Genomic DNA, 26,154 nt, shown 5'->3' with positions numbered 1-26,154 from the left:
CTTTCAACAGGCTTTTGACAAGGTCCCACACAAGAGATTAGTGTGCAAAATTAAAGCACATGATAATGTATTGACGTGGATAGAAAACTGATCGGCAGACAGAAAGCAGAGAGTCGGAATAAATGGGTTCTTTTCAGAATGGCAGACAGTGACCAGTGGGGTGCCGCAGGGTTCAGTGCTGGGACCCCAGCTCTTTACAATATACATCAATGATTTAGATGAAGGAATTGAGTGTAATATCTCCAAGTTTGCAGATAACACTAAACTGGGTGGCGGTGTGAGCTGTGAGGAGGATGCTAAGAAGCTGCAGGGTGACTTGGACAGGTTAGGTGAGTGGGCAAATGCATGGCAGATGCCGTATAATGTGGATAAATGTGAGGTTATCCACTTTGGTGGCAAAAACAGGAAAACAGAATATTATCTGAATGGTGACAGATTAGGAAAAGGGGAGGTGCAACGGGACATGGGTGTCATGGTACATCAGTCATTGAAGGTTGACACGCAGGTACAGCAGGCGGTGAAGAACGCAAATGGCATATTGGCCTTCATAGCTAGAGGATTTGAGTATAAGAGCAGGGAGGTCTTACTGCAGTTGTACAGAGCCTTGGTGAGGCCACACGTAGAATATTGTGTTCAGCTTTGGTCTCCTAATCTGAGGAAGGACGTTCTTGCTATTGAGGGAGTACAACGAAGGTTCACCAGACTGGTTCCCGGGATGGCAGGACTGACATATGAGGAGAGACTGAATCAACTGGGCTTGTATCCACTGGAGTTTAGAAGAATGAAAGGGGATCTCATAGAAACATATAAAATTCTGACAGGATTTGACAGGTTAGAGACAGAAAATGTTCCCATTGCTGGGGAGTTCCAGAATCAAGGGTCACAGTCTAAGAATAAGGGGTAAGCTATTTAGGACCGAGATGAGGAGAAACTTCGTCACTCAGAGAGTGGTTCACCTGTGGAATTCTCGACCGCAGAGAGATGTTGAGGCTAGTTCGTTAGATATATTCAAAAGGGAGTTAGATATGGCCCTTACGGCCAAAGGGATCAAGGGGTATGGAGAGAAAGCAGGAAAGGGGTACTGAGGTTGAATGATCAGCCATGATCTTATTAAATGGTGGTGCAGGCTCAAAGAGCCAAATGGCATACGCCTGCACCTAATTTCTATGTTGATGACTGGGGGGGCAGTGCTGTGCGGTGAGGTCAGGCTGGTGAGGACCTCATTCAGGCTAACATCCCCAGCAGTGAAGCACTGAACACACTCGATCAGCTGCGCTGGGCAGGCCACATTGTCCGCATGCCAAAAGACTCCCAAAGCAAGTGCTCTACTCGGAGCTCCTTCACGACAAACAAGCGAAAGGTGGGCAGAGGAAACGTTACACGGACACCCTCAAAGTCTCCCTGATAAAGTGTGACATCACCACTGACACCTTGGAGTCCCTGGCCCAAGACCGCCCTCAGTGGAGGAAGTGCATCCGGCAGGGGGGGGGCGCTGGCGCTGAGCACCTCGAGTTTCAACTCCGCGAGCATGCAGGAATCAAGCGCAGGCAGCGGAAGCCAGTCCCATCCACCCCTTGCCTCGACGATCATCTGTCCCACCTGTGATAGAGTCTGTGGCTCTCGTATTGGACTGTTCAGCCACCAAAGAACTCACTTCAGGAATGGAAGCATGATGTCTTCCTCGGTTCCTCGGGTCTGCCTATGAGGATGAGGATAATGATGATGATGATTGATGATGATGATGATGACATGATCCCTAAATCAGTCTGGAGCAAAACTTGAAGCCACAAACTTTCTGACTCGAGGCAGAGCCAGAAGAGCTGGTCACGTGAGCTGCCATCCCAGCCCAGCCCCGCCCTCTCTGGGGAGCCATGACGTCACTTCCACCAATAACAAACGTCCAGCGCGATTGCGTCACGGGCTTGACGTCGGACGTCGCTTTGACGCCGAGAGCAAGAAAAAAAAGTTAATGAGACGCAGGAGGGGTTTAAAGTGAAAGTATTGCGGCGGTTTTTCAAACATGTTGATTTTTTTTGTCCTCCTCCTCCCCCCTCCCCCTTAGCGCCCGCACTCGGATGGATTTGAATGAAGACCTTTAAGCGACTGATCTCTTTTTTTTCCGTCGGCCGATTTTACTTTCATTTTTTTTCTTCCCTCACCCCGGACCCTTTTTTTTTCCCTCTCCTCCTCCGCCGCCGTTGTTGTTGTTGTTGTTGTTTCGGAGGCCGCCGCCGCCGCCGCGGAAATTGGAGGAACTGCGGCTCCCAACAGGTAGGAGGGATCGCACGGCCAACCGAGCGCAACCCCGCTCCCCCCCCCAGGGTGATTGACAGCCGCCAGCCGCCAATCAGAGGCGGCGGCAGGCGGCCAATCGGCCAATCAGCGTGGAGATCCGTGTCTGTGGGGGGGCGGGTCATTGTACCCCGCCGCAGCAAGTTAGGTTGCGTCGTGGTGTATCTGGCAGGGTTATGTTGTGGGGGAGGGAATGGCTTTGCATTGCTGATGCTGTGTGGAGGGGAAAGGTTTGATTTCCGGGAGGGGGCAATTTAGCTCCAAATGTTATTTGTATGCATTTTTTTTTGTCATAAATACTGCTCAGGGACATGCTTTTTATTGAATAGCAAATCATTTTGTGTGTGTATATAGTGTCAGCAACACTCTCACCCCTAAATCTTGTGGGTTGTGGGTTCAAGCCCCACTCCAGAGACTTGAGCACATACATCTCTCGGCTGACACTCCAGTGCAGTGCTGAGGGAGTGCTTTACTGTCCGAGGTACCTTCAGATGAAACGTTAAACTCGCTCTCACAGGTGGATGTAAAAGCGGAGTTGAGGTAGAAAATCAGCCATGTTCCTATTGAACGGCGCATCAGGCTCGAGGGGCTGAATGGCTAACTCCTGCTCCTAATTCTTATGTTCTTAAAAGATCCCATGGCACTATTTTGAACAGCGCGGAAGTTATCCCACATACATCTCTAGGCTGACACTCCAGTGCAGTGCCAATCTTTATCCCTCAATCAGCATAACAAAAAACAGATTATCTGATCATTATCGCACAGCTGTTTGTGGGAGCTTGCTTGTGCGCAAATTGGCTGCTGCATTTTCCCACATTAAAACAGTGACAACACTCCAAAAGTACTTCATTGGCTGTAAAGCGCTCTGAGACGTCCGGAGGTCATGGAAGGCGCAATCGAAATGCAAGTCTTTCTTTAATTGTAGAAAACCTGCACAGTGAGTTTCGCAGACTCATGAACCAATGACCGACCCATCATTTAAAATTCAATCAAATTAAACCTAAAATTTACCTCTATTTTATCCAATCTACAATGATTCAGAAGGAATTGCACACTGTGCTCCTGTTTGTTTATTTTTTCTAAACTTCATAAACAGCTGAAGAAACCCAAAGTTGCTCCTCTAAATATTCAATCTGCAACTTTTTGAAAGGAATTTCAAACTATGCTCCTGTTGCTAAATCATAAAATCATAGAAATTCACAGCACGGAAGGAGGCCATTTCGGCTCATCGTGTCCGTGCCGGCCAACGAGGGGTTATCCAGCCTAATCCCACTTTCCAGCTCTAGGTCCGTAACCCTGTAGGTTACAGCACTTAAGGTGCACATCCAAGTAAGTACTTTTTAGCCCTCCTCAAATGCATTACCTCACACTTCTCTGGATTAAATTCCGTTTGCCACTGTTCTGCCCAGCTGACCAGTTGATTGATATCTTCCTGCAGTCCGCAGCTTTCCTCTTCATTATCAACTACACAGCCGATTTTAGTATCATCTGCAAACTTCTTAATCATACCTCCTATATTCAAGTCTAGATCATTGCTGTATATCACAAAAATGGGGTGTCTGCAGGACTGATGAAACCATAGGAATTTACAGCACAGAAGGAGGCCATTCGGCCCATCGTGTCTGTGCCGTCCCACTTTCCAGCTCTTGATCCGTAGCCTTGTAAGTTATGGTTTTAAGTGCATATCCAAGTACTTTTTAAATGCTATGAGGGTTTCTGCCTCTACCACCCTTTCAGGCAGTGAGTTCCAGACCACCACCACCCTCTGGGTGAAAAAAATTCTCCTCAAATCACCTCTAAACCTACCAGTTACTTTAAATCTATGCCCCTTGCGAAGGGAAATGGGTCCTTCCTATCCATTCTATCCAAGCCCCTCATAATTTTATACACCTCAATTAGGTCTCCCCTCAGCCTCCTCTGTTCCAAAGAAAACAACCCCATCCTTTCCAGTCTTTCCTCATAGCTAAAATGTGAGTGGTGCTGGGAGCAAATTGAAGTGATTCTAAGAGCAGGTTAAGCCTGAATGTGGTATTTCTTATAGTAAACAAGTCTGGTGACAAATGCTAACACAATGCTGAGGTTATTTAATCCACGTCGGGAAGTATTCTCACAGGTGGATTTGTCCCTATCACTGTGTGATCATGAATGCGGTGGTGGATTGACCGTGTTACTTTGTGGCTATTTTAGGAGATTGCAGTTGTTTTTAATTCTGAATTCATCATCATCATAGGCAGTCCCTCGAAACGAGGTGACTTGCTTCCATGCTAAGAAAGAATAAGTTCACAGTTGTTCCAATGAAGGACCTAAAATTCCAGGTCCTGAACTACATCCTGAAGGGTGGAAGATGCCTGTGTGTGGATTTTCTTCACATGTGGTGACTGTTGCACACCAGCCACCACACGGGCTTGACAGAGCTAGGTCTTGGTCCAGTGGCAAGGATTACCCAAGACGACTGGAGACCTGCTCTGCTGCACGGACCGAGCGTGCACACATATCGCAGTGTGGGCTGGACCGTGCTGCCCCGGGGCCCCTGGCCCCGAACTCACGCCTCTCCTACACCAAAATCTGTGCTTGCCCCAAGCATTTACTGTTGACTACTAATATGCAGTAGCAAAGAGTCACACAGGTTTTGTAGGATTTTGGGTGTATGTGAAGATTCCATGAACAGGATTTTAGGAAACATTTCCCAAGGAACTGTCAAACAAATATTTTTAAATAAACTGTAAGGCGCATAACAGCACATATTAGTATGTAAGCTGTTGTTACACTACTTTTCTCATGTCATAGTTTAATATGCATAATGTAAACAAAAAATGCTCGAAATACTCAGCTGGTCAGGCAGTATCTGTGGAGAGAGAAACAGTTAACGTTTCAGGTCGATGACCCTTCATCAGAACTGGAAGAAATTAGAGGGAGTGCAGTGTCAGGGAAAAGGTGGGAGGAGGAGTGGTGGGGAGTGAGGTGCGGAGGTGGAGAGATGACGAGAGAACAAAAGGTGAGGTATGTGATAGGGTGGAAGGCAGGAGTGATTAAATGACGAAAGGGATGATGGTCCGAGACAAAACAAGGTGGTAAAGAAACAAAAGATGCATTTAGAGGAGCTGTAAGAGGCAACACCAGAACCAGTAGCAGCCCCGCTGTCTGAAAACACAGCATTATACACATAAGCCGCTTTAACGTAACTATTCTGCTTTAGCATTCTGTTCAATATAATTTGTAAAGCACAAACATAAGAATTAGGAGCAGGAGTAGGCCATTCGGCCCCTCAAGCCTGCTCCACCATTCAATAAGATCATGGCTGATCTACCTCCAATCCACTTTCCTGCACTGTCCCCATAGCCCTTGATTCCCAAAATTCTGTCTTAAATATACTCAAAGACTGAGCCTCCACAGCCCTCTGGGGTAGATAATTCCAAAGATTCACCACCCTGAGTGAAGAAGTTTCTCCTCATCTCAATCCTAAATGGCTGACCCCTTATCCTGAGACTGTGGCCCCTGGTTCTAGACTCCTCAGCCAGGGGGGAACATCCTCCCTGCATCTACCCTGTCGAGCGCTGTAAGAATTTTATATGTTTCAATGAAATCACCCCTCATTCTTCTAAACTCTCGAGAATATAGTCTACTCAATCTCTCCTCATAAGACAATCCCTCCATCCCAGGGATCAGTCTGGTGAACCTTACTTCCTCAATGGCAAATATACCCTTCCTTAGGTAAGTAGACCAAAACTGTACACAATACTCCAGGTGTGGTCTCACCAGGGCCCTGCAATAAGACGTCTTTACTCTTATATTCAAATCCTCTTGTAATAAAGGCCAACATACCATTTCCTTTCTTAATTGCTTACTATACTTGCATGTTAACTTTCAGTGATTTGTGTACAAGGAAACCGAGGTCCCTCTGAACTCCAATCTCTCACCATTTAAAAAATACTCTGCTTTTCTATTATTCTGACCAAAGTGGATAACTTCACATTTCTCCACATTATATTCCATTTGCCATGTTCTTGCCCACTCATTTAGCCTGTCTATATCCCCTTGAAGTCCCTTTGCATCCTCCTCACAACTTACATTCCCACCTAGCAAACTTGGATATATTACATTTGGTCTCCTCATCCAAATCATTCATATAGATTGTGAATAGCTGAGGCCCAAGCACCGATCCTTGCGGCACCCCACTAGTTACAGCCTGCCAAACCAAAAATGACCCGTTTATTCCTACTCTCTGTTTTCTGTCCATTAACCAATCCTCAATCCATGCCAATATATTACCCCCAAATCCCATAAGCCCTAATTTTGTTCAATAACCTCTTGTGTGGCACCTTATCGAATGCCTTCTGAAAATCCAAATACACCACATCCACTGTTCCCCTCCCCCCCCATATCTATTCTGCTACTACAATCTCAAAAAACTCTTAACAGATTTGTCAAACATGATTTCCTGTTCATAAATCCATGCTGACTCTGCCCAATCCTTTTATTATTTTCTAAGTGCCCTGTTACCACGTCCTTAATAATAGATTCTAGCATTTTCCCTACTACTGATTTCAGGCTAACTGGTCTACAGTTCCCCGTTTTCTCTCTCCCTCATTATTTAAATAGTGGGGTTACATTTGCTACCTTCCAATCCGCGAGAACCATTCTCGAATCTATGGAATTTTGGAAGATGACAACCAATCTATCCATTATCTCTATAGCCACCTCTTTCAAAACCCCAAGATGTAGGACATCATATTGAGACTTTACCAATTGCAAGGCAATTGTTAGCTGGGTTTGTTTTATTTTATATATGTCCTGTGACGACAGATTACATGGTTGCAACTATTCCTCCTGCGGGTTCCTCACTTCCATGAGCAGCCGCTCCCATGAACATTATTTCATCTGCCTGGGAACCGCCCCTGAGGCCTATATTTTAGGGCCCAAATTTCAACCGACCCGAAGAACAGCGCACCTCCGAGAGGTCCGCCGACTTTCTAGAACGAAAAGTGCGCCTAATATTTACCTCGGTATTCTCCGCCATGATCAGGCCTGCTTTGGACTCGGCGCAGCGCAGCAGAAGCAGCGTGGGGGGGGCGGAGCTACAGTCCTGCACCGAAAAGAGTGCCGGCAGCTGAGCGCGTGCGCAGTGGAGTCTGCGTGCGTGCGCAGTAGCTCCTGGCCCTCCCAGCGCATCCTATATCTGGGCAACCCTATCCCTGGCCGAAGGGACGACACAATGTTCACAGCCCCTATCCCGGGTCGAGTGGCCTGCCGCACAGGCCGACCGCTGCCTTCCCGCAGTTCCCATGGCAGTATGGAGCATGTACAAGGGAGATTTAGACCACTTTGTTTGCAGTGCTCAGGAAATAATATTGGCAGTCTATATAATATATACTCCAGTATATAAACTTAATTACTTTGTGCATGCATATATGACATATTCACCTAGCACTCTTTTCAGGAGGCAGGACCTTTTGTTCTTGGATTAGCAGCCCTGTCAGAACTTACCCCTTTGATGTCTATGTATCTCAAATAGTATCAGCATTTTACACGATGACTAAGTATGCTACAGTAGGTGAGGTAGGAACTTTACATTTTTTATTTATTGATTTTTTAATTAATTTTTTATTGATTTTATTTATTATTTATTATTGATGATGGTTCTTTATTTTTAAAAGTTTAATGCTTTGGAAAACCCCCTAACTTCCCTTCCCCCCATCCCCCCCCATCTCTGGCTACCTGTGCCTAATTTCTAAAGTGTACGCTAGGTTTTTCTGAGCGTACAAAAGTCGACACTTACTCCGTTCTAAGTTAGTTTGGAGTAAGCTTTCGCTGCCTAAACTTGCAAAATAGGCGTAAGTGTCTGGACACGCCTCCTTTTGGAGAAAAAAAAACTGAACTAAAACGAAACTAAACTAACTCACTAGAACTGGAGCAAACTAAATGCCGAGAATTGTGATTTCTAAGATACTCCAAACTAAACTAGTTGCTCCAAAAAAGAAAGGAGCCACTTAGGCTGAAACTTGGGCCCTAGAATCTAGTGGCCTGGGCGGAATTATGACCAGCAATCTGGTGCAGGGTGACGGTGTTTATTTTTTTCTTTCTTCTCCCGCCTCCACCCTCCGCCCCACCCCCACCGTAGTGCCTCCCTTCTGCTGGATGTTGTGTCATAGTTTAACAACTGTATTACATGCTAAGATGTGCTGATACATGTCTTACAGTTCAGTAAAAATGCTGTAAAGTCAATTGGCAAAAGAACCAGAGGTGAGAAGAGGAGAATTTACTTTATGCAGCGCGTTGCTGTGATCTGGAGTGCGCTGCCTGAACGGGTGTTGGAAGCAGATTCAATAGTGATTTTCAACGGGGAATTGGAACAATACTTGAAGGCCAAAAAAAATTGCAGGGCTATCTATGGGAGAAGGCCATGGGTGGGGGCTAATTTCAGGGAGCCAGCACAAGCACGATGGGCTGAATGGCCTCCTGTGCTGTATCATTCTATGATTTGTTTGACAGTTCCTTGAGAAATGTTTGCTAAAACGATTCTCCTGATTGTTCTGTGATTTCTGCTGGTTCAGTAATAGTCTGTTTGGAGTGTATGAGCTTGCCGGCTGAATTCCAGCGCATCTTAGTCAAGGCTGGAAGTCTGCCAGCTACATGTTCAGTTGCGTTCCCCTCCAGGTTTTGCGGTTCAGTTGTCCTTTGAGCTTAACTAAATTCCCATTGCAAGAAAGTGTCAGCGGCAGTATGAAGTCAGGATGGACGTGGTGCACTTGCACCACTGTGAAGTGTAGTCGTGCAAGGGGAATGGACTCTGATGGTTGAAGTGGGTTGGATGCTGTACTTTCACCTCCAGGACAGTGACTTAAATCCAGCACAGATTAATGGGATTAAAGTCTTTGTTCGCTGGCTGTGAGGATCCTTTGTGAACTGAATTTGGGCAGTTTGAACCCAGTCCATCACAGGGCTGGACTTAACCTGGGACAAATTGTCCGTCTCATTGAGGCACCGCAGGATAGTTCGTGTGGTAAGTGGAAATTGTCACACTGGCTGAATCAGGAACACCCTTTTGGGATTAGGTCACAGTAGACTGAGGTTTACTGTTCATTTGCAGCTGACTCGGGAGCGTTTTATTCTGGCACTGCACGTTCAATATAATTTAATTCCCCAGCGCTAACATCCCTTATCATTCTGAGCATAAGTATTCATCGCCCTGCTCCCTCAAAATAATAGAGAACTAGTCTCTCTCAAGCTCGGCTTGAAAAGGCCTTATTGACCATTTTAGATCTTCAGTACGGCAGTGGGATTTTCCAAAACACCATGCCTGCAAAGTTCAAAAAGGCAAAACCAACAGTTTTTTGCATGCATATGTGCAGAGACGAAATGAGCCAGCAGGGATTAGTAGGATGAATCAGCAGAGCTCACGGGTTGGATAAAGACTGCACCTTGCAGTTTTGACACCCGAGACTCTGAAGGTACAGAACAGATGGAGTGGATTACAAAGCAATAATCAGATTGAGGTGTTCAGATGACATTACAATACAGTATCACATTCTTTGCCTTGTGAACGCTGAGATTGAATGATTGTCTATTATCCTCTTTGACGCTCATTTAATATTTTTATCATTTGTGATTTTCTTTTTAAAAACAATTACTAGTATCAACAACAACTTGCGTTTATACAGCGCCTTTAACTTAGTAAAACATCCCAAACTGCTTCAGAGGAGCGATTTATCAGGCAAAATTTGACACCAAGCCACATAAGCAGATTTTACAGGTGACCAAAAGTTTGGTTAAATAAGTTGATTTTAAGGAGCATCTTAAAGGAGGAAAGAGAGGCAAAGAGGTTTAGGGAGGGAATTACAGAGCTTGGGCCTAGTCAGCTGAATGCATGACCATCAATGGTGGAGCGATGAAAATTGGGGATGCGCAAGAGCCCCGAATTGAATGAGCACAGAGATTTATGAAGGGGAAATCATGTTTGACAAATTTGCTGGAATCCTTTGAGGATGTAATGAGCAGGTGGATAAAGGGAAACCAGTGGATGTGGTGCATTTGGATTTCCAGAAGGCATTTGACAAGGTGCCACATAAAAGGTTACTGCACATGATAAAAGTTCACGGGGTTGGGGGTAATATATTAGCATGGATAGAGGATTGGCTAACTAACAGAAAACAGAGAGTCAGGATAAATGGTTCATTCTTGGGTTGGCAACCAGTAACTAGTGGGGTGCCGCAGGGATCAGTGCTGGGACCCCAACTATTTACAATTTATATTAACGACTTGGAAGAAGGGACTGAGTGTAACGCAGCCATGTTTGCTGACGATACAAAGATGGGAGGAAAAGCAATGTGTGAGGAGGACACAAAAAATCTGCAAAAGGATATAGACAGGCTAAGTGAGTGGGCAAAAATTTGGCAGATGGTGTATAATGTCTGAAAGTGTGAGGTCATGCACTTTGGCAGAAAAAAATCAAAGAGCAAGTTATTATTTAAATGACGAAAGATTGCAAAATACTGCAATACAGTGAGGCCACACCTGGAATACTGCATGCAGTTTTGGCTTCCATATTTACGAAAGGATATACTTGCTTTGGAGGCAGTTTAGAGAAGGTTCACTAGGTTGATTTCAGGGATGAGGGGGTTGACTTATGAGGAAAGGTTGAGTAGGTTGGGCCTCTACTCAATGGAGTTCAGAAGAATGCGAGGTGATCTTATCGAAACGTATAAGATTATGAGGGGGCTTGACAAGGTGGATACAGAGACGATGTTTCCACTGATGGGGGAGACTAGAACTAGAGGGCATGATCTTGGAATAAGGACCACCCATTTAAAACAGTGATGAGGAGAAATTTCTTCTCTCGGAGGGTTGTAAATCTGTGGCATTCACTGCCTCAGAGAGCTGTGGAAGCTGGGTCATTGAATTAATTTAAGACCGAAATAGACAATTCCTTAAACGATAAGGGGATAAGGGGTCATGGGGAGTGGGCAGGGAAGTGGACCTCAGTCCATGATCAGATCAGCCATGATCTTATTGAATGGCGGAGCAGGCTCGAGGGGCTGTGTGGCATACTCCTGCTCCTTTTTTTTATGTTCTTATGTTCTTTTATCGGAGTGTTGTGGGGCTGGAGGAAGTTACAGAGATAGGGAGGAGCGAGGCCATGGAGGCATTTGAAACTAAGGATGGAGAATTTTAAAATCGAGGTATTGCCAGTATAGGTCAGCGAGCACAGGGGTGAACAGTTAGGATAAGAGCAGCAGAGTTTTGAATGAGCTTAAATTTACAGAGGGTGCAAAGTGGGAGGCTGGTCAGGAGTGCATTGGAATAATTGAGTCTAGAGGTAACAAAGACAGGGATGAGCCTCTTGTACAGCATAATACAATACAGAATATTTTATCCATTACATTTATAATGTGATCTCATCTCCTCGAAGTGGTACCTTACAATATGATAGATACAGGTAACTTTATCATATGAAAACAAATAATTAATTTGAAAATATTAGAATATTACATGAATGCTTAGACTGTTACTGTCAAATAAAATGTCGTTTTTCTCATGATTTCAGGAGTGATATTGTTATCAAGGTAAACAATCCACGGAAAAATACTGAGGTTTAATTGTGCCACCAGAGGGTTTGTTTAATGAAGTAACTGGAATTGATGCATATGATTCTCACAAATAACAGAATATAATAAGAACATAAGAAGTAGGAACAGGAGTAGTCACTGTTGTAGGAAATACTGCAACCAATTTGTACACAGCGTGCTCCCACAAACAGCAATGTGATAATGACCAGACTCTCTTTTAATGACATTGATTGAGCGATAAATATTGGTTAGGACACCGGGGATAACTCCCCTGCTCTTTTTCAAAATAAAAAAGAATGACTTGCATTTATACAGCACCTTTCACAACCACCGGATGTCTCAAAGCGCTTTACACCCAATGAAGTAGTTTTGGAGTGTAGTCACTGTTGTAATGTGGGAAACGCAGCCAATTTGCACACAGCACGCTCCCACAAACAGCAATGTGATAATGACCAGATAATCTGTTTTTTGTTATGTTGATTGAGGGATAAATATTGGCCAGGACACCAGGGATAACTCCCCTGCTTTTCTTCGAAATAGTACCACGGGATCTTTTACATCCACCTGAGAGAGCAGACCGGCCTCCGTCTAACGTCTCATCCGAAAGATGGCACCTCCAACAGTGCAGCACTACATAAATCTGGAGTGTCAGCCTAGATTTATGTGTTCCAAGTCCCTGGAGTATGATTTGAACCCACAATCTTTTGACTCAGTGTGCTACCCACTGAGCCATAGCTGACACAAATAGTGCTATGGGATCTTTTACGTCCACCTCCGAGCACCTCGGTTTAACGTCTCATCCGAAAGACAGAGCTTATTTAAAACTCTATCCAATATCCTAGCCTGCACCAAATCACACTCATCCATCACCCCTTTGCTCACTGACCTACATTGGCACCCTGTCCATCTACAACTTGATTTTAAAATTCTCGCATCGAAATCCCTCCACATCCTTGCCTCTCCCTATCTCTGTAACCTCCTCCTGCCCTACAACCTCAAAATGGTCTATAGGTCAGCAATGGGGTGATGCCAGCCATTTCTGTCCAGAGCTGCTCGTGACATTTCATTCATGTTAACGTTATGCTTGTTTACATCTCCAGAATTGTTTTAGCTTCTTCCTTGAGGTGCATCTATCATTCATTGTCATTACAGGTTGCACTCCCTTATCCAGAACCCTCGTGATCTGGTCTGTTCTGGATAAAAGATTTTTCCGGACGAGGGGTTAAATTGGATGGTACAGGTATTGAGCAAGGTGATATCGGGGCTGACTGGCTTCTGGCTGGGAGTGCGGCCGAGAGATCATGGGGTGGACAGGGGAGGCGGTGGATCGCAGGGTCAGGCCAGCGATTGCAGGAGTCGGCAGCGAGTAAGGACTCCAATTTGTTCATGTCGGAGCATGCGCCACTCGGTGGCTGGGAATGGTTCTGGACGAGGGGTGGTTCTAGATAAGGAAGTTCTGGATAAGGGAGTTTCAAGTTGTACATGACCATAGAATTGCTATTACAGAATTTCATCTTCTGTATCTTCACATTCGGCCTGTCAGAACTCCATATTGAAAGTCATTGAAAGTTGGCATGCAGGTACAGCAGGCGGTGAAGAAGGCAAATGGTATGTTGGCCTTCATAGCCAGGGGATTTGAGTATAGGAGCAGGGAGGTCTTCCTGCAGTTGTACAGGGCCTTGGTGAGGCCCCACCTGGAATATTGTGTTCAGTTTTGGTCTCCTAATCTGAGGAAGGACGTTCTTGCTATTGAGGGAGTGCAGCGAAGGTTCACCAGACTGATTCCCGGGATGGCTGGATTGACATATGAGGAGAGACTGGATCGACTGGATCTGTATTAACCGGAGTTTAGAAGGATGAGAGGGGATCTCATAGAAACATAAAAAATTCTGACGGGACTGGACAGGTTAGTTGCAGGAAGAATGTTTCCGATGTTGGGGAAGTCCAGAACCAGGGGACACAGTCTAAGGATAAGGGGTAGGCCATTTAGGACGGAGATGAGGAGAAACTTCTTCACTCAGAGAGTTGTTAACCTGTGGAATTCCCTACCGCAGAGTGTTGTTGATGCCAGTTCATTGGATATATTCAAGAGGGAGTTAGAATTGACCCTTACGGCTAAAGGGATCAAGGGGTATGGCGAGAAAGCAGGAAAGGGATACTGAGGTGAAGGATCAGCCATGATCTTATTGAATGGTGGTGCAGGCTCGAAGGACCGAATGGCCTACTCCTGCACCTATTTTCTATGTTTCTATATCTTGCCAAGCTTTTTGAAGATGTAGCCTTTCCATCTCTCCGCATATGCCTCCACTTGAAGGAATACTTGGTAAGCTAAGGCTCTTCAGCGTCAAAAAGACTTCTTGGTGAGGAACTTGCAGAGGTATATAAAATATTGACTGGTGCAGCAAAAATAAATTTCAGATTGGCCAGAACAGGGGCAGAAATGTGAGAAGAGAATGGCAAAATCAGGATAGTTGTTCGCCTGTAATGACATATGTTCCAACAACTTCTGGAATGGGTTATCAAGAAGGCTGGTTGAAGCATGGACACTGGACTAATTTAAGAAACTGATGCTGTAATAGGAAGACAATAGAGTTGGTATTCTGGAAGGATGAGTGTAAACAGGCTGATAGGTTCTCTGATGAAGAAGCACTATCTTGTTAATTCATTAAGTGAATTATGAGATTATGGGGTTGTTTTCCTTGGAACAGAGGAGGTTGAGGGGAGACTTAATTGAAGTGTATAAAGTTACGGGGGAACGAGATAGGAAGGACCCATTTCTCTTCATGAGAGATCAATAACCAGGAGACATAGATTTAAAGTAATTGCTGGAAGGATTAGAGGGGAGTTGAGAACTTTTTTCACCAGAGGATGGTGGGGGTCTGGAACTCGCCTCCTGAAAGGGTGGTAGAGGCAGAAGACCTCATCATATTTAAAAAGTACAAGGCTACGGACCAAGAGCTGGAAAGTGGGATTCGGCTGGATAGCTCTTTGTCGGCTGGCACGGACATGATGGGCTGAATGGCCTCCTTCCTTGCCATAAATTTCTGATGATTATGGTATTTGGTTTACACTGGATGGAATCTAAATTTTGATTCAGCTTTTATTTGCCACTGTAAACATAAGGAAGTAGGGAGAGATGGGGCTCATCTTTTTGGTGCCTTTCGTTTGTGAATGTTCTAAAGTTCTTGCCTGTAAGAGTATAAATGAGCTCCACAGGAGAATTAGCAATGACATCAGCCCTGCAGTCTTTCTATCTCCATCCCAGCAGTTTGGTGAGACCTAACCAGAGAATGGCATGGTGTTGCACTAAAAAGGAACACCTGTTATTTTTAAGCAGTGTTAATAAAGTGTTTAAATGACTAAGTACCAACACACCGACAGGCTAAACCTGTAAAAGGCAGGGAGAAGAACAGAAGTTGATGACGGTAATTGTTTTCCTTTGCTGCTGCCCTGTTTGCTTCCTGCATCCTGTTCGATGCTATCCCGAAATATGAACCAGGCAGATTAACTAGCGGTGGAGAAAGTCTTCCGTACCACAAGGTCCTTTCCAATGTGGCCATGTAGCACAAGCTCCGAGCTACTGGTGTTCTGGATAATGCCATCTGCATTTTATTTACACAAGCGTCTTACTCTGTTTTTAATACGATAAATCATACAGGGGCTTGAAAAACGACAGTGCAGTAGAATCAGGTGAAATTTGAGCTCCTAGACCTCCAGATTATTATTCATAGAAACATACATTATTCACGCTATGTCCCCTAATAGCAGCAACTCTGTTGGTCAGAGCATAAACCAGGAAATAGTGGGGGCTTGTAAAAAGGAACAGCAATAATCATGGGTGATTTTAACCTCCATATTAATTGGACAAATCAAAGTGGTCAGGGTAGCCTTGAGGAGGAGTTCATAGAGTGCACAAGGAACGGGTTCCTTGAGCAGTATGTAACGGAACCAACCAGGCTATCTTAGATCTGATCCTGTGTAATGAGACAGGATTAATAAACAATCTCCTCGTAAAGGATCCCCTTGGAATGAGTGATGATAGCATGATTGAGTTTCAAATTGAGTTGGAGGGTGAGAAAGTTGGATCTCTAACCAGCGTACTAAGCTTAAATAAAGCAGACTATGAAGGTATGAGGGCAGAATGGCGGAGCAGGCTCGAGGGGCCATATGGCCTACTCCTGTTCCTCTTATGTTCTATTGTTCTTATGTAGTCTAGGTATATGCCCCCCCCCCCCCCCGAGAAGCATTGAGGCAGAAATTGCAGTATCTTCCAACCAATAACCTTCCTCACATCTAATTGTATAAACCCATCAGGACCACACAAGCAATTTATAACCTCGCTCTTCCGACTGGGGACAAGATGGGCCTAAGCCAAATTTCAGCTGCACTGATATGCTATGCCCAACATCCACAGTATTGTATGTTGTCCTAATTCTTCTGAAAGGCCCCGCAAACTCCGGGTTTCTCCATGCATTGCGCAAGCGCGAAAACCCAGAACTTGTGATCTGTCACAAGATCACAAGAAATAGGAGCAGGAGTAGGCCATTTGATTCCTCGAGCCTGCTCCGCTATTTAATAAGATCATGGCTGATCTGATCATGGACTCGGTTCCACTTCCCTGCATACTCCCCATAACCCTTTATTCCCTTATCGCTCAAAAATCTATCTCTGCCTTAAATATATTCAATGGTCCAGCCTCCACAGCTCTTTGAGGCAGCGAATTCCACAGATTTACAATCCTCTGAGAGAAGAAATTCCTCCTCATCTCAGTTTTAATTGGGCGGCCACTTATTCTGAGACTGTGCCCCCTAGTTTTCGTTTCCCCTATGAGTGGAAATATCCTCTCTGGATCCAACTTGACGAGCCCTCCCATTATATATGTTTCGATAAGATCACCTCTCATTCTTCTGAACTCCAATGAGTATAGTCCCAACCTACTCAACCTATCTTCATAAGTCAACCTCCTCATCTCCGGAAGCAACCTAGGGAACCTTCTCTGAACAGCCTCCAATGCAAGTATATCCTTCCTTAAATACGGAGACCAAAACTGTACGCAGTACTCTAGGTGTGGCCTCACCAATACCCTGTACAGTTGTAGCAGGTCTTCTATGCTTTTATACTCTATCCCCCTTGAAATAAAGGACAACATTCCATTTGCCTTCCTGATCACTTGTACCTGCATACTAACTTTTTGTGTTTCATGCACAAGGACCCCCAGGTCCCTCTGTACTGCAGCACTTTGCAATTTTTCTCCATTTAAATTGTAATTTGATTTTCTATTTTTTCTGCCAAATTGAATAACCTCACATTTTCCCATATTATACTCCATCTGCCAAATTTATGCCCACTCACTTAGTCTGTCTATATCCCTTTGCAGATTTTTTTGTGTCCTCCTCACAATTTGCTTTCCCACCCATCTTTGTATCATCAGCAAACTTGGCTACATTACACTCTGTCCCTTCATCCAAGTCATTAATATAGATTGTAAATAGTTGAGGCCCCAGCACTGATAGAAACATAGAAAATAGGTACAGGAGTAGGCCATTCGGCCCTTCGAGCATGCACCGCCATTCAATAAGATCATGGCTGATCATTCCCTCAGTACCCCTTTCCTGCTTTCTCTCCATACCCCTTGATCGCCTTAGCCGTAAGGGCCATATCTAACTCCCTCTTGAATATATCCAATGAACTGGCATCCACAACTCTCTGCGGCAGGGAATTCCACAGGTGAAGAAGTTTCTCCTCATCTCAGTCCTAAATGGCCTACCCCTTATCTTAAGACTATGTCCTCTGGTTCTGGACTTCCCCAACATCGGGAACATTCTTTCCGCATCTAACCTGTCCAGTCCCGTCAGAATCTTATACGTTTATATAAGATCCCCTCTCATTCTTCTGAACTCCAGTGTATAAAGGCCCAGTTGATCCAGTCTCTCCTCATATGTCAGTCCTGCCATCCCTGGAATTAGTCTGGTAAACCTTCGCTGCACTCCATCAATAGCAAGAACGTCCTTCCTCAGATTAGGAGACCAAAACTGAACACAATATTCCAGGTGAGGCCTCATTAAGACCCTGTACAACTGCAGTAAGACCTCCCTGCTCCTATACTCAAATCCCCTAGCTATGAAGGCTAACATACCATTTGCCATCTTCACCGCCTGCTGTACCTGCATGCCAACCTTCAATGACTGATGAACCACGACACCCAGGTTTCGTTGCACCTCCCCTTTTCCTAATCTGCCACCATTCAGATAATATTCTGCCTTCGTGTTTTTGCCCCCAAAATGGATAACCTCACATTTATCCACATTATACTGCATCTGCCATGCATTTGCCCACTCACCTAACCTGTCCAAGTCACCCTGCAGCCTCTTAGCGTTCCCCTCACATTTACACCGCCACATGGCGATCCTTGCAGCACCCCACTAGTTACTGTTTGCCAACCGGAAAATGACCCATTTATCCCAACTCAGTCGTATGTTAGTTAGCCAATCCTCTATCCATGCTAATATATTGCCCCCAACCTTGTGAACTTTTATCTTTTGCAGTAACCTTTTATATGGCACCTTAGCGAATGCCTTCTGTAAATCCAAATACACCACATCCACTGGTTTCCTTTATCCACCCTGCTCGTTACATTGTCAAAGAACTCCAGCAAATTTGTCAAACATGGTTTCCCTTTCATAAAACCATGCTGACTATGCTTGATTGAATTATGCTTTTCCAAATGTTCTGTTACTGCTTCCTTAATAATGGACTCCAGCATTTTCCCAACGACAGGTGTTAGGCTAACTGGTCTATAGTTTCCTGCTTTCTGTCTGCCTCCTTTTTTTAAATAATGGCGTTACATTTGCGGTTTTCCAATCCGCTGGGACCTCCCCAGAATCCAGGGAATTTTGGCAGATTACAACCAATGCATCCACTATCTCTGCAGCCACTTCTTTTAGGATCCTAGTTTGCAAGCCATTGGGTCCAGGGAACTTGTTTGTTCGCCTTTAGTCCCATTATTTTACAGAGTGCTACTACTTTAGTGATAGTGATTGTATTAAGTTCTTCCCTCCCTATAGTCCCTTGATTATCCACTATTGTGTTGTTTTTAGTGAAGACCGATACAAAATATTTGTTCAAAGTCTCTGACATTTCCCTGTTCCCCATTATTAATTCCCCAGTCTCATCTTCTAGGGGACCAACATTTACTTTTGCCACACTTTTCCCTTTTATGTATCTGTAGATACTCTTACTCTCTGATTTTATATTTCGCGCTAGTTTACTTTCAGAATCTATTTTCCCTCTATTATTTTTTTTAGTCGTTCTTTGCTGGCTTTTAAAAGTTTCCCAATCCTCTGGCCTCCCACTGATCTTGGCCACATTGTATGCCGTTGTTTTCAATTTGACACCATCCCTTATTTCCTTAGCTGGCCATGGATGGTTATCCCTTCTCTTACAATTTTTCCTTCTCATTAGGATATATTTTTGTTGAGAATTATGCACTATCTCCTTAAATGTCTGCCACTGCTCATCAACCGTCTTACACTTTAATCTATTTTCCCAGTCCACTTTAGCCAACTCTGCCTTCATACTTTTGTAGTCTCCTTTATTTAAGATTAGGATACTGGTTAGAGCTCCAACTTTCTCACCCTCCAATGAATTTGAAATTCAACCATGATATGGTCACTCATTCCTAGAGGATCCTTTTTTCTAGTGGATCGTGTATTAATCATGTCACATTACACAGTACCAGATCTAAAATAACCTGCTCCCTGGTTGTTTCTGCAACGTACTGTTCAAGGAAACTATCCCGGATATACTCTATGAACTCTTCCTCAAAGCTACCCTGGCAATTTGCTTTGTCCAATTTATATGAAGGTTAAAATCGCCCAAGCAGGAAACTATAGACCAGTTACTCTAACATCTGTGGTTGGAAAAATGTTGGAGTCCATTATTAAAGAAGCACTAGCAGGATATTTGGAAAATCAAAATTCAGTCAGACAGAGTCAGCATGGATTTATGAAGGGAAAGTCATGTTTGACAAATTTGCTGGAGTTCTTTGAGGATGTAATGAACAGGGTGATTAAAGGGGAACCAGTGAATGTGGTGTATTTGGACTTCCAGAAGGCATTTGACAAGGTGCCACATAAAAGGTTACTGCGCAAGATAAAACTTCACAGCGTTGGGGGTAATATATTAGCATGGATAGAGGATTGGCTAACTAACAGAGAACAGAGTGTTGGGATAAATGGTTCACTCTCTGATTGGCAACCAGTAACTAGTGGGGTGCCGCAGGGATCAGTGCTGGGCCCCCAATTATTTGCAATCTATATTAACGACTTGGAAGAAGGGACTGAGTGTAACGTAGCCAAGTTTGTTGATGATACAAAGATGGGAGGAAAAGCAGTGTGTGAGGAGGACACGCAAAATCTGCAAAAGAACATAGACAGGCTAAGTGTGTGGGCAAAAATTTGACAGATGGAGTATAATGTCAGAAAGTGTGAGGTCATGCACTTTGGCAGAAAAAAAATCAAAGAGCAAGTTATTATTTAAATGGAGAAATATTGCAAAGTGCCGCAGTACAGCGGGACCTGGGGATACTTGTGCATGAAACACAAAAGGATAGTATGCAGGTACAGCAAGTGATCAGGAAGGAAAATGGTATCTTGGCCTTTATTGCAAAGGGGATGGAGTATAAAAGCAGGGAAGTTTTACTACAGCTATATAAGGTATTGGTGAGGCCACACCTGGAATACTGCGTGCAGTTTTGGTTTCCAAATTTATGAAAGGATATACTTGCTTTGGAGGCAGTTTAGAGAAGGTTCACAAGGTTGATTCCAGGGATAAGGGGGTTGACTGATGAGGAAAGGTTGAGTAGGTTGGGCCTCTACTCATTGGAATCTTAATGAATGGCAGAGCAGGCTCGAGGGGCCTTATGGCCTACTCCTGTTCCTATTTATTATGTTCTTCTTATGATTATTGCTGTTCCGTTTTCTACAAGCCTCCATTATTTCTTGATTTATACTCCGTCCAACAGTGTAACTACTGTTAGGGAGCCTATAGATTATGCCCAGCAGCGAATTTTTCCCCTTGTTATTCCTTATCTCCACCCAAACTGATTCAATATCTTGATCTTCTGAGCCAAATCTCAGTAACGCATTGATCTCATCCTTTATTAACAGAGCTACCCCACCTCTTTCCTTTCTGTCTGTCAAATACCTCTTGAATATTTAGTTCCCAGCCTTGGTCGCCTTGCAACCACGTCTCTGTAATAGCTATCAGATCATACCCATTTGTATCTATTTGTGCCGTCAACTCATCTATTTTGTTACAAATGCTGCGAGCATTCAGATGAAGAACTTTAAAAAAAAAATTTTTACCATTTTTTCCTGCTTTTACCCCAGTTTCTGATTCACTTTTATGTTTACACATTCTGTCCCTTGACAGATCATACTAACCGACTGGAAAATCAACTTCGCTGGCACAGAGTTGGGCTGTTTGCCCAGCAAATGCACACAAAACTCTTACGGCCTAATCGTATTATAAATCTTAAATTAAATTAAAACATTTAAATAGAAAATGATGCAAAACACTTAAAATAAATGTTTCTGCAAATATTGGCCTGGGTTAAAATGTTTGAAATTATTTTTTCAAAAAATTCCATTCTTATTGTATTTGGTGTAATGAAGAAATTTTTAATTAAACTTCAAAATCAGATCATTTTTATTTATGAGAATTGTCTATATTGTTTAATTATTTAGGGATTCCAATACATGTCATTAAGGTAAAAGCAAAATACTGCAGATGCTGGAATCTGAAATAAAAATAGAGACTGCTGGAAATCTCAGCGGGTCAGGCAGCATCTGTGGAGAGAAAAACAAAGTTAACGTTTCAGGTCGACGACCCTTCGTCAGAACTGCCGAATGTTCGAAAAGAGCACATTCTTAAGCGCATCGACCCGAAACGTAAAATTTGTTTTTTTCTCCACAGCCCGCTGAGATTTCCAGTATTCTCTGTTTTTATGTCATTAGGGATTCCGTTTAGAAATGACTGCAATGGAATCCTCCTTTCTCATTGGATGGCCTGGCCCACGTGATCCCAGGGACGCTTCCGAACTGCCTGCGTCGCTTCAATCCGTGGGCCTTTATGCAGGCGTAGGCCTGGAGACCCGAGACTGGAACTCTGCGTAGCTTTGGAGCCAGCAGTTAAATTCGGAAATGTTTCAAGGGTCGGTGGCGTACTCTGGAGGTACACATCCAACTGCAGATTCAGGGCCATTATGTTGTTAAAACATATTTTGTAGTCCTACATGTGCTATTCACATCTGTCAAATTGAACATAATTGGACTATGTAAACCCATATTTTCCCATGCCTGTTAGGTGCAAAGTACTTATTTCAACAGTAATTAGGGATGGCATCAGGGAATGTGGTCTTTATATTTCTGTTATGGAAAATGTTGTAAAATATGAGTGGTAGTATTAAATACCACTAAACATGAAATAACTTTATGGTATTATGGACTTCTTCACTAGTTTCTTGGGTCTCCCTACGTTTATGGATGTCATACAAAGCTAATAAGTCTACGTGATTTAGTGCTGCACACCACTATTCTTTTATTACTAAATTCCACTGTAGTAATTGTTGTTGGAAGAAATCAATTTTGGGGGCTTTGACAATGATTGCCACTCTTGCATTAACACTGAAGAATTTTGCGTGCATAGATGTGCAAAATAGCAGCATAATTTGGGAATCTGATTAGCTATCTGACTCTCCAGTAGAATAAAGCAATAGATGTGAGACCCACTGGTGGGTAGTTTGGCACTGCTTGAGATTTGCACTGGGTGTAGTGCAACATCAGCACCGGAGCAAAGCCAGATTGTTTTAAAAAAAAATGCTCGGCAGTTCTGGAAACGCGTACTTATTTTTCAATTATTTTAATGTGGGTACACACTGAACAGTGCCACCCAAGCTGTCCGTTGATGATGATAACATTCGATTTGGATGCCCAGAGAGCTGAACTCCACACGTATGCACGTGCAGGGCTCCATTATTGAGTTCCATGCACAGTTGCAAAATAACATGGGTCTGCCGGCTGTCTGTTGCACAGTTCAGTTACTGCTATAGTCTTAACTGCAGCCTAACATGACATTACTGGACTATTAACATATGTGTACACCAAATAATCCATCAGATCCGTTCATTCATTTTTGACGTTTATTATTTTATTTCACTGTGTTTCAACAGATCACAAGATTAGATGAAGAGCCCCCCTTTGGCCCTTCCCAACATATTTATCCAAAAAAAGCCTCCAGTTTCCCTCTCCCCATCACATTATCCAAAAATGTCTCTCATGATTCCAATAGTTTTGCCTCCAATGTCATACCCAGTAGTTCATTCCAATTGTAAGTCGTTCTTTGTGTGAAGAAGAATTTTATTGGTGCTTTGAGCAGTCTGTGGTGGTCATGAAAGGCGCTATATAAATGCAAGTCTTTCTTTACCGATAGGATAGAAGCGTGTGCTGATCGGGTGAGATAATGTGGGGTAGGAAGAGGCTCGTGTGGAGCACAACACCGGCATTGGACTAGTTGGGTCGAATGGCCTGTTTCTGGGCTATAAATTCAATGGAATTCTATAATCCACATCTTCTGAAATGTTGGTTTATGTCGTCAGTGGACAGACCAATAGCATTGTGTTTGTTCCCACAGAATTATTTTAACCTGGTGCAGTAACGGAAGGGAACTCCCAGGACATTACTGTAGTTGCACAGCATTTGCATTCATATTTGAATTAAAGCAAATTCATGTTTGCCATGATTCTTCCTTGGTGCTTTTGAGTGCCTAGTTATTTTCATTTTGTGTTCTTTTCCCCTCACTTGGATCAACTGTATGTATTATCTGCAGGTCAGGGATGCACAGTTCAATTTCAGGTTAAAAGAATACTTGTGAGAGTTTGCTTGGCAGCATCTCAGAATTTTCTATTAGCAGCATCTATCACAGCAGCAGTAAAGTCCAGGTAGGGACTTGGGCCATCCGTTGGGACTCCTGAGGGTAGAAATTAGTCAGGGCCCATCTTTGGGCCTATACATGCTCCCAAAGCAAAGAGGCCCAGGGATGGATAGAAATTGGTCCCCAGGCTTCATCTCCATACTCAGAGCAAATTGCCATCCTCTCCCTAAGCACCTCCATTTCCCTCAGCTGTCAGCCCGCAACTAAAAAGTGGGGGGGGGGGAGAGGGGGGGGGAGGGGAGGGGAGGGGAGAGGGGAGAGGAGGAGGGGGGGAGGGGAGAGGAGGAGGGGGGGAGGGGAGAGGAGGAGGAGAAGGGGAGGAGAGGGGGGGGAGGGGAGGGGAGCGGGGGGGGGGTGGCGGGAAAGGCGTCTGGTGAGAAAGGCGTCTGGTGAGGGGAAATTTAGAAATCAAAAGAGAAAGGTCAAGGCAATAGAGCTGTGAGACGATTTGGGTGAAAATAAGCAGAGTGTGACAGGAAGGGACAGAGTCTATTGGTAGCAGTGCAGCAGAGAATAAGGTCAGAGAATAATGGTTAAAAAAAAATAATTAAAGGCTCTTTATCTGTATGCACAAAGTGTTCGTAACAAGATAGACAAGCTAGTGGCACAAATAGAGATAAATGGGTTTGATCTAATGGCCACTACAGAGATGTGGTTGCAAGATGGCCAAGGTTGGGAATAAATGTTCCAGGGTACTTGACGTTTCAAAAAGACAGGCCGAATGGAAAAGGAGGGGATATCTCTGATAATAAAGGATGACATAAGGATAGTAGAGAAAAAGGATCTCGGCTTGGAAGATCAAGAATTTGAATCGGTATGGATGGAGATGAGGAATAACAAGGGGCAGTAAACACTGGTGGGAGTAATATTATAGGCCCCCTAATAGTAGCTGTACCATTGGACAGAATATTAATCAAGAAGGAACTTGTAACAAAGGTAATACAATAATCGTGGGGGATTTTAATCTTTATATAGACTGGACAAATCAAACTGGCAAAGGTAGTCTGGAGGACGAGTTCATGGACTACATTTAGGATAGTTTCCTAGAACAATATGTCATGGAACCAACCAGGGAACAGGCTATTTTAGATCTTGTATTGTGTAATGGGACAGGGTTAATTAGCAATCTCACAGTAAAGCACCCTCTGGGGCAGAGTGATCATAAAATGATAGAATTTCACCTTAAATTTGAGAGTGACTTGCCTTAGTACGAAACTAGAGTCTTAAACTTAAATAAAGCTAATTGCTAAGGTAGATTGGAAAATAGATTAAAAGGTATGGTGGTAGATAAGCAGTGGCTAGCATTTAAATAAATATTTCATATTTCTCAACAAAAATACATTCCATTGAGAAACAAAAACACCACGGGAAAAGTGATCCATCCGTGGCTAACTAAAGAAGTTAAGGATAACATTAGATTGCAAGAAGAAGCTTAGAATGTTGCAAAGAATAGTAGTAAGCCTGAGGATTGGGAGAGTTTCAGAACCAGCAAAGGATGGTCAAAAAGTTGATAAAATCATGTAAAAAGGAAGAGAGTAGCAAAAGTAAACATTGGTCCCTTAGCGGCTGAGATATGAGAAATTATTATTGGGAATAAGGAAGGAAATGGCAGAAACGTTCAACAAATATTTTGTATCTGTCGTCACACTAGAAAATACAAAAAGCATACCAAAAATGGTGGGGAACCAAGGGTCTAATGAGGGTGAGTAACTTTAACGTAATTAATACAAGTAGAGAAAAAGTACTAGAGAAACTAATGGGACTAAAAGCCGATAAATCCCCTGGACTTGACGGGCTACAAATAAAAACAGATAGTAAGAGTTTCTACGTACATGAAAAGGAAAAGAGTGGAAAAAGTAAATGTTGGTCCTCTTGAGGATGAGACTGGGGAATTGATAATGGGGAACAGGGAAATGGCAGAGACTTTGAACAAATATTTTGTATCGGTCGTCACGATAGAAGACACTAAAACATCCTAATAGGGGATAATCAAGGGGTAATACAATCACTATCACTAAAGAAGTAATACTCTTTAAAATAATGGGACTAAAGATGGACAAGTCCCCTGGACCAGAGGGCTTGCATCCTTGAGTCTTAAAAGAAGTGGCTGCAGAGATGGTGGATGCATTGGTTGAAATCTACCAAAATTCCCTGCATTCAGGGGAGGTCGCAGCAGATTGGAAAACCGCAAATGTAACGCCCCTATTTTTTTTTTAAAAAGGAGGCAGGCAGAAAGCTGGAAACTGTAGACCAGTTAGCTTAACATCTGTTGTTGGGAAAATGCTGTTGTCCATTATTAAGGAAGCAG

General features: G+C 43.6%; 1 protein-coding gene across 1 annotated transcript in view; it reads left to right on the top strand.

Annotated features, from left to right (window-relative positions):
- Positions 1–1,940: 1,940 nt before the first annotated feature.
- Positions 1,941–26,154, top strand: part of fbxo8 (F-box protein 8) — an 85,199-nt gene continuing 60,985 nt past the window's right edge. Inside the window, exon 1 of the mRNA XM_070896176.1 lies at positions 1,941–2,271. Coding sequence (XP_070752277.1) covers positions 2,086–2,271 — 186 coding nt within the window. The 5' untranslated portion in view covers positions 1,941–2,085. The remainder of the gene's footprint in view (positions 2,272–26,154) is intronic.

Source organism: Pristiophorus japonicus, chromosome 1, assembly GCF_044704955.1.
Source record: "Pristiophorus japonicus isolate sPriJap1 chromosome 1, sPriJap1.hap1, whole genome shotgun sequence".
NCBI classification, from domain to species: domain Eukaryota; kingdom Metazoa; phylum Chordata; class Chondrichthyes; family Pristiophoridae; genus Pristiophorus; species Pristiophorus japonicus.
The sequence above is the reverse complement of the archived record's forward strand: the minus strand, read 5'-3'. Positions and strand labels throughout refer to the sequence as shown.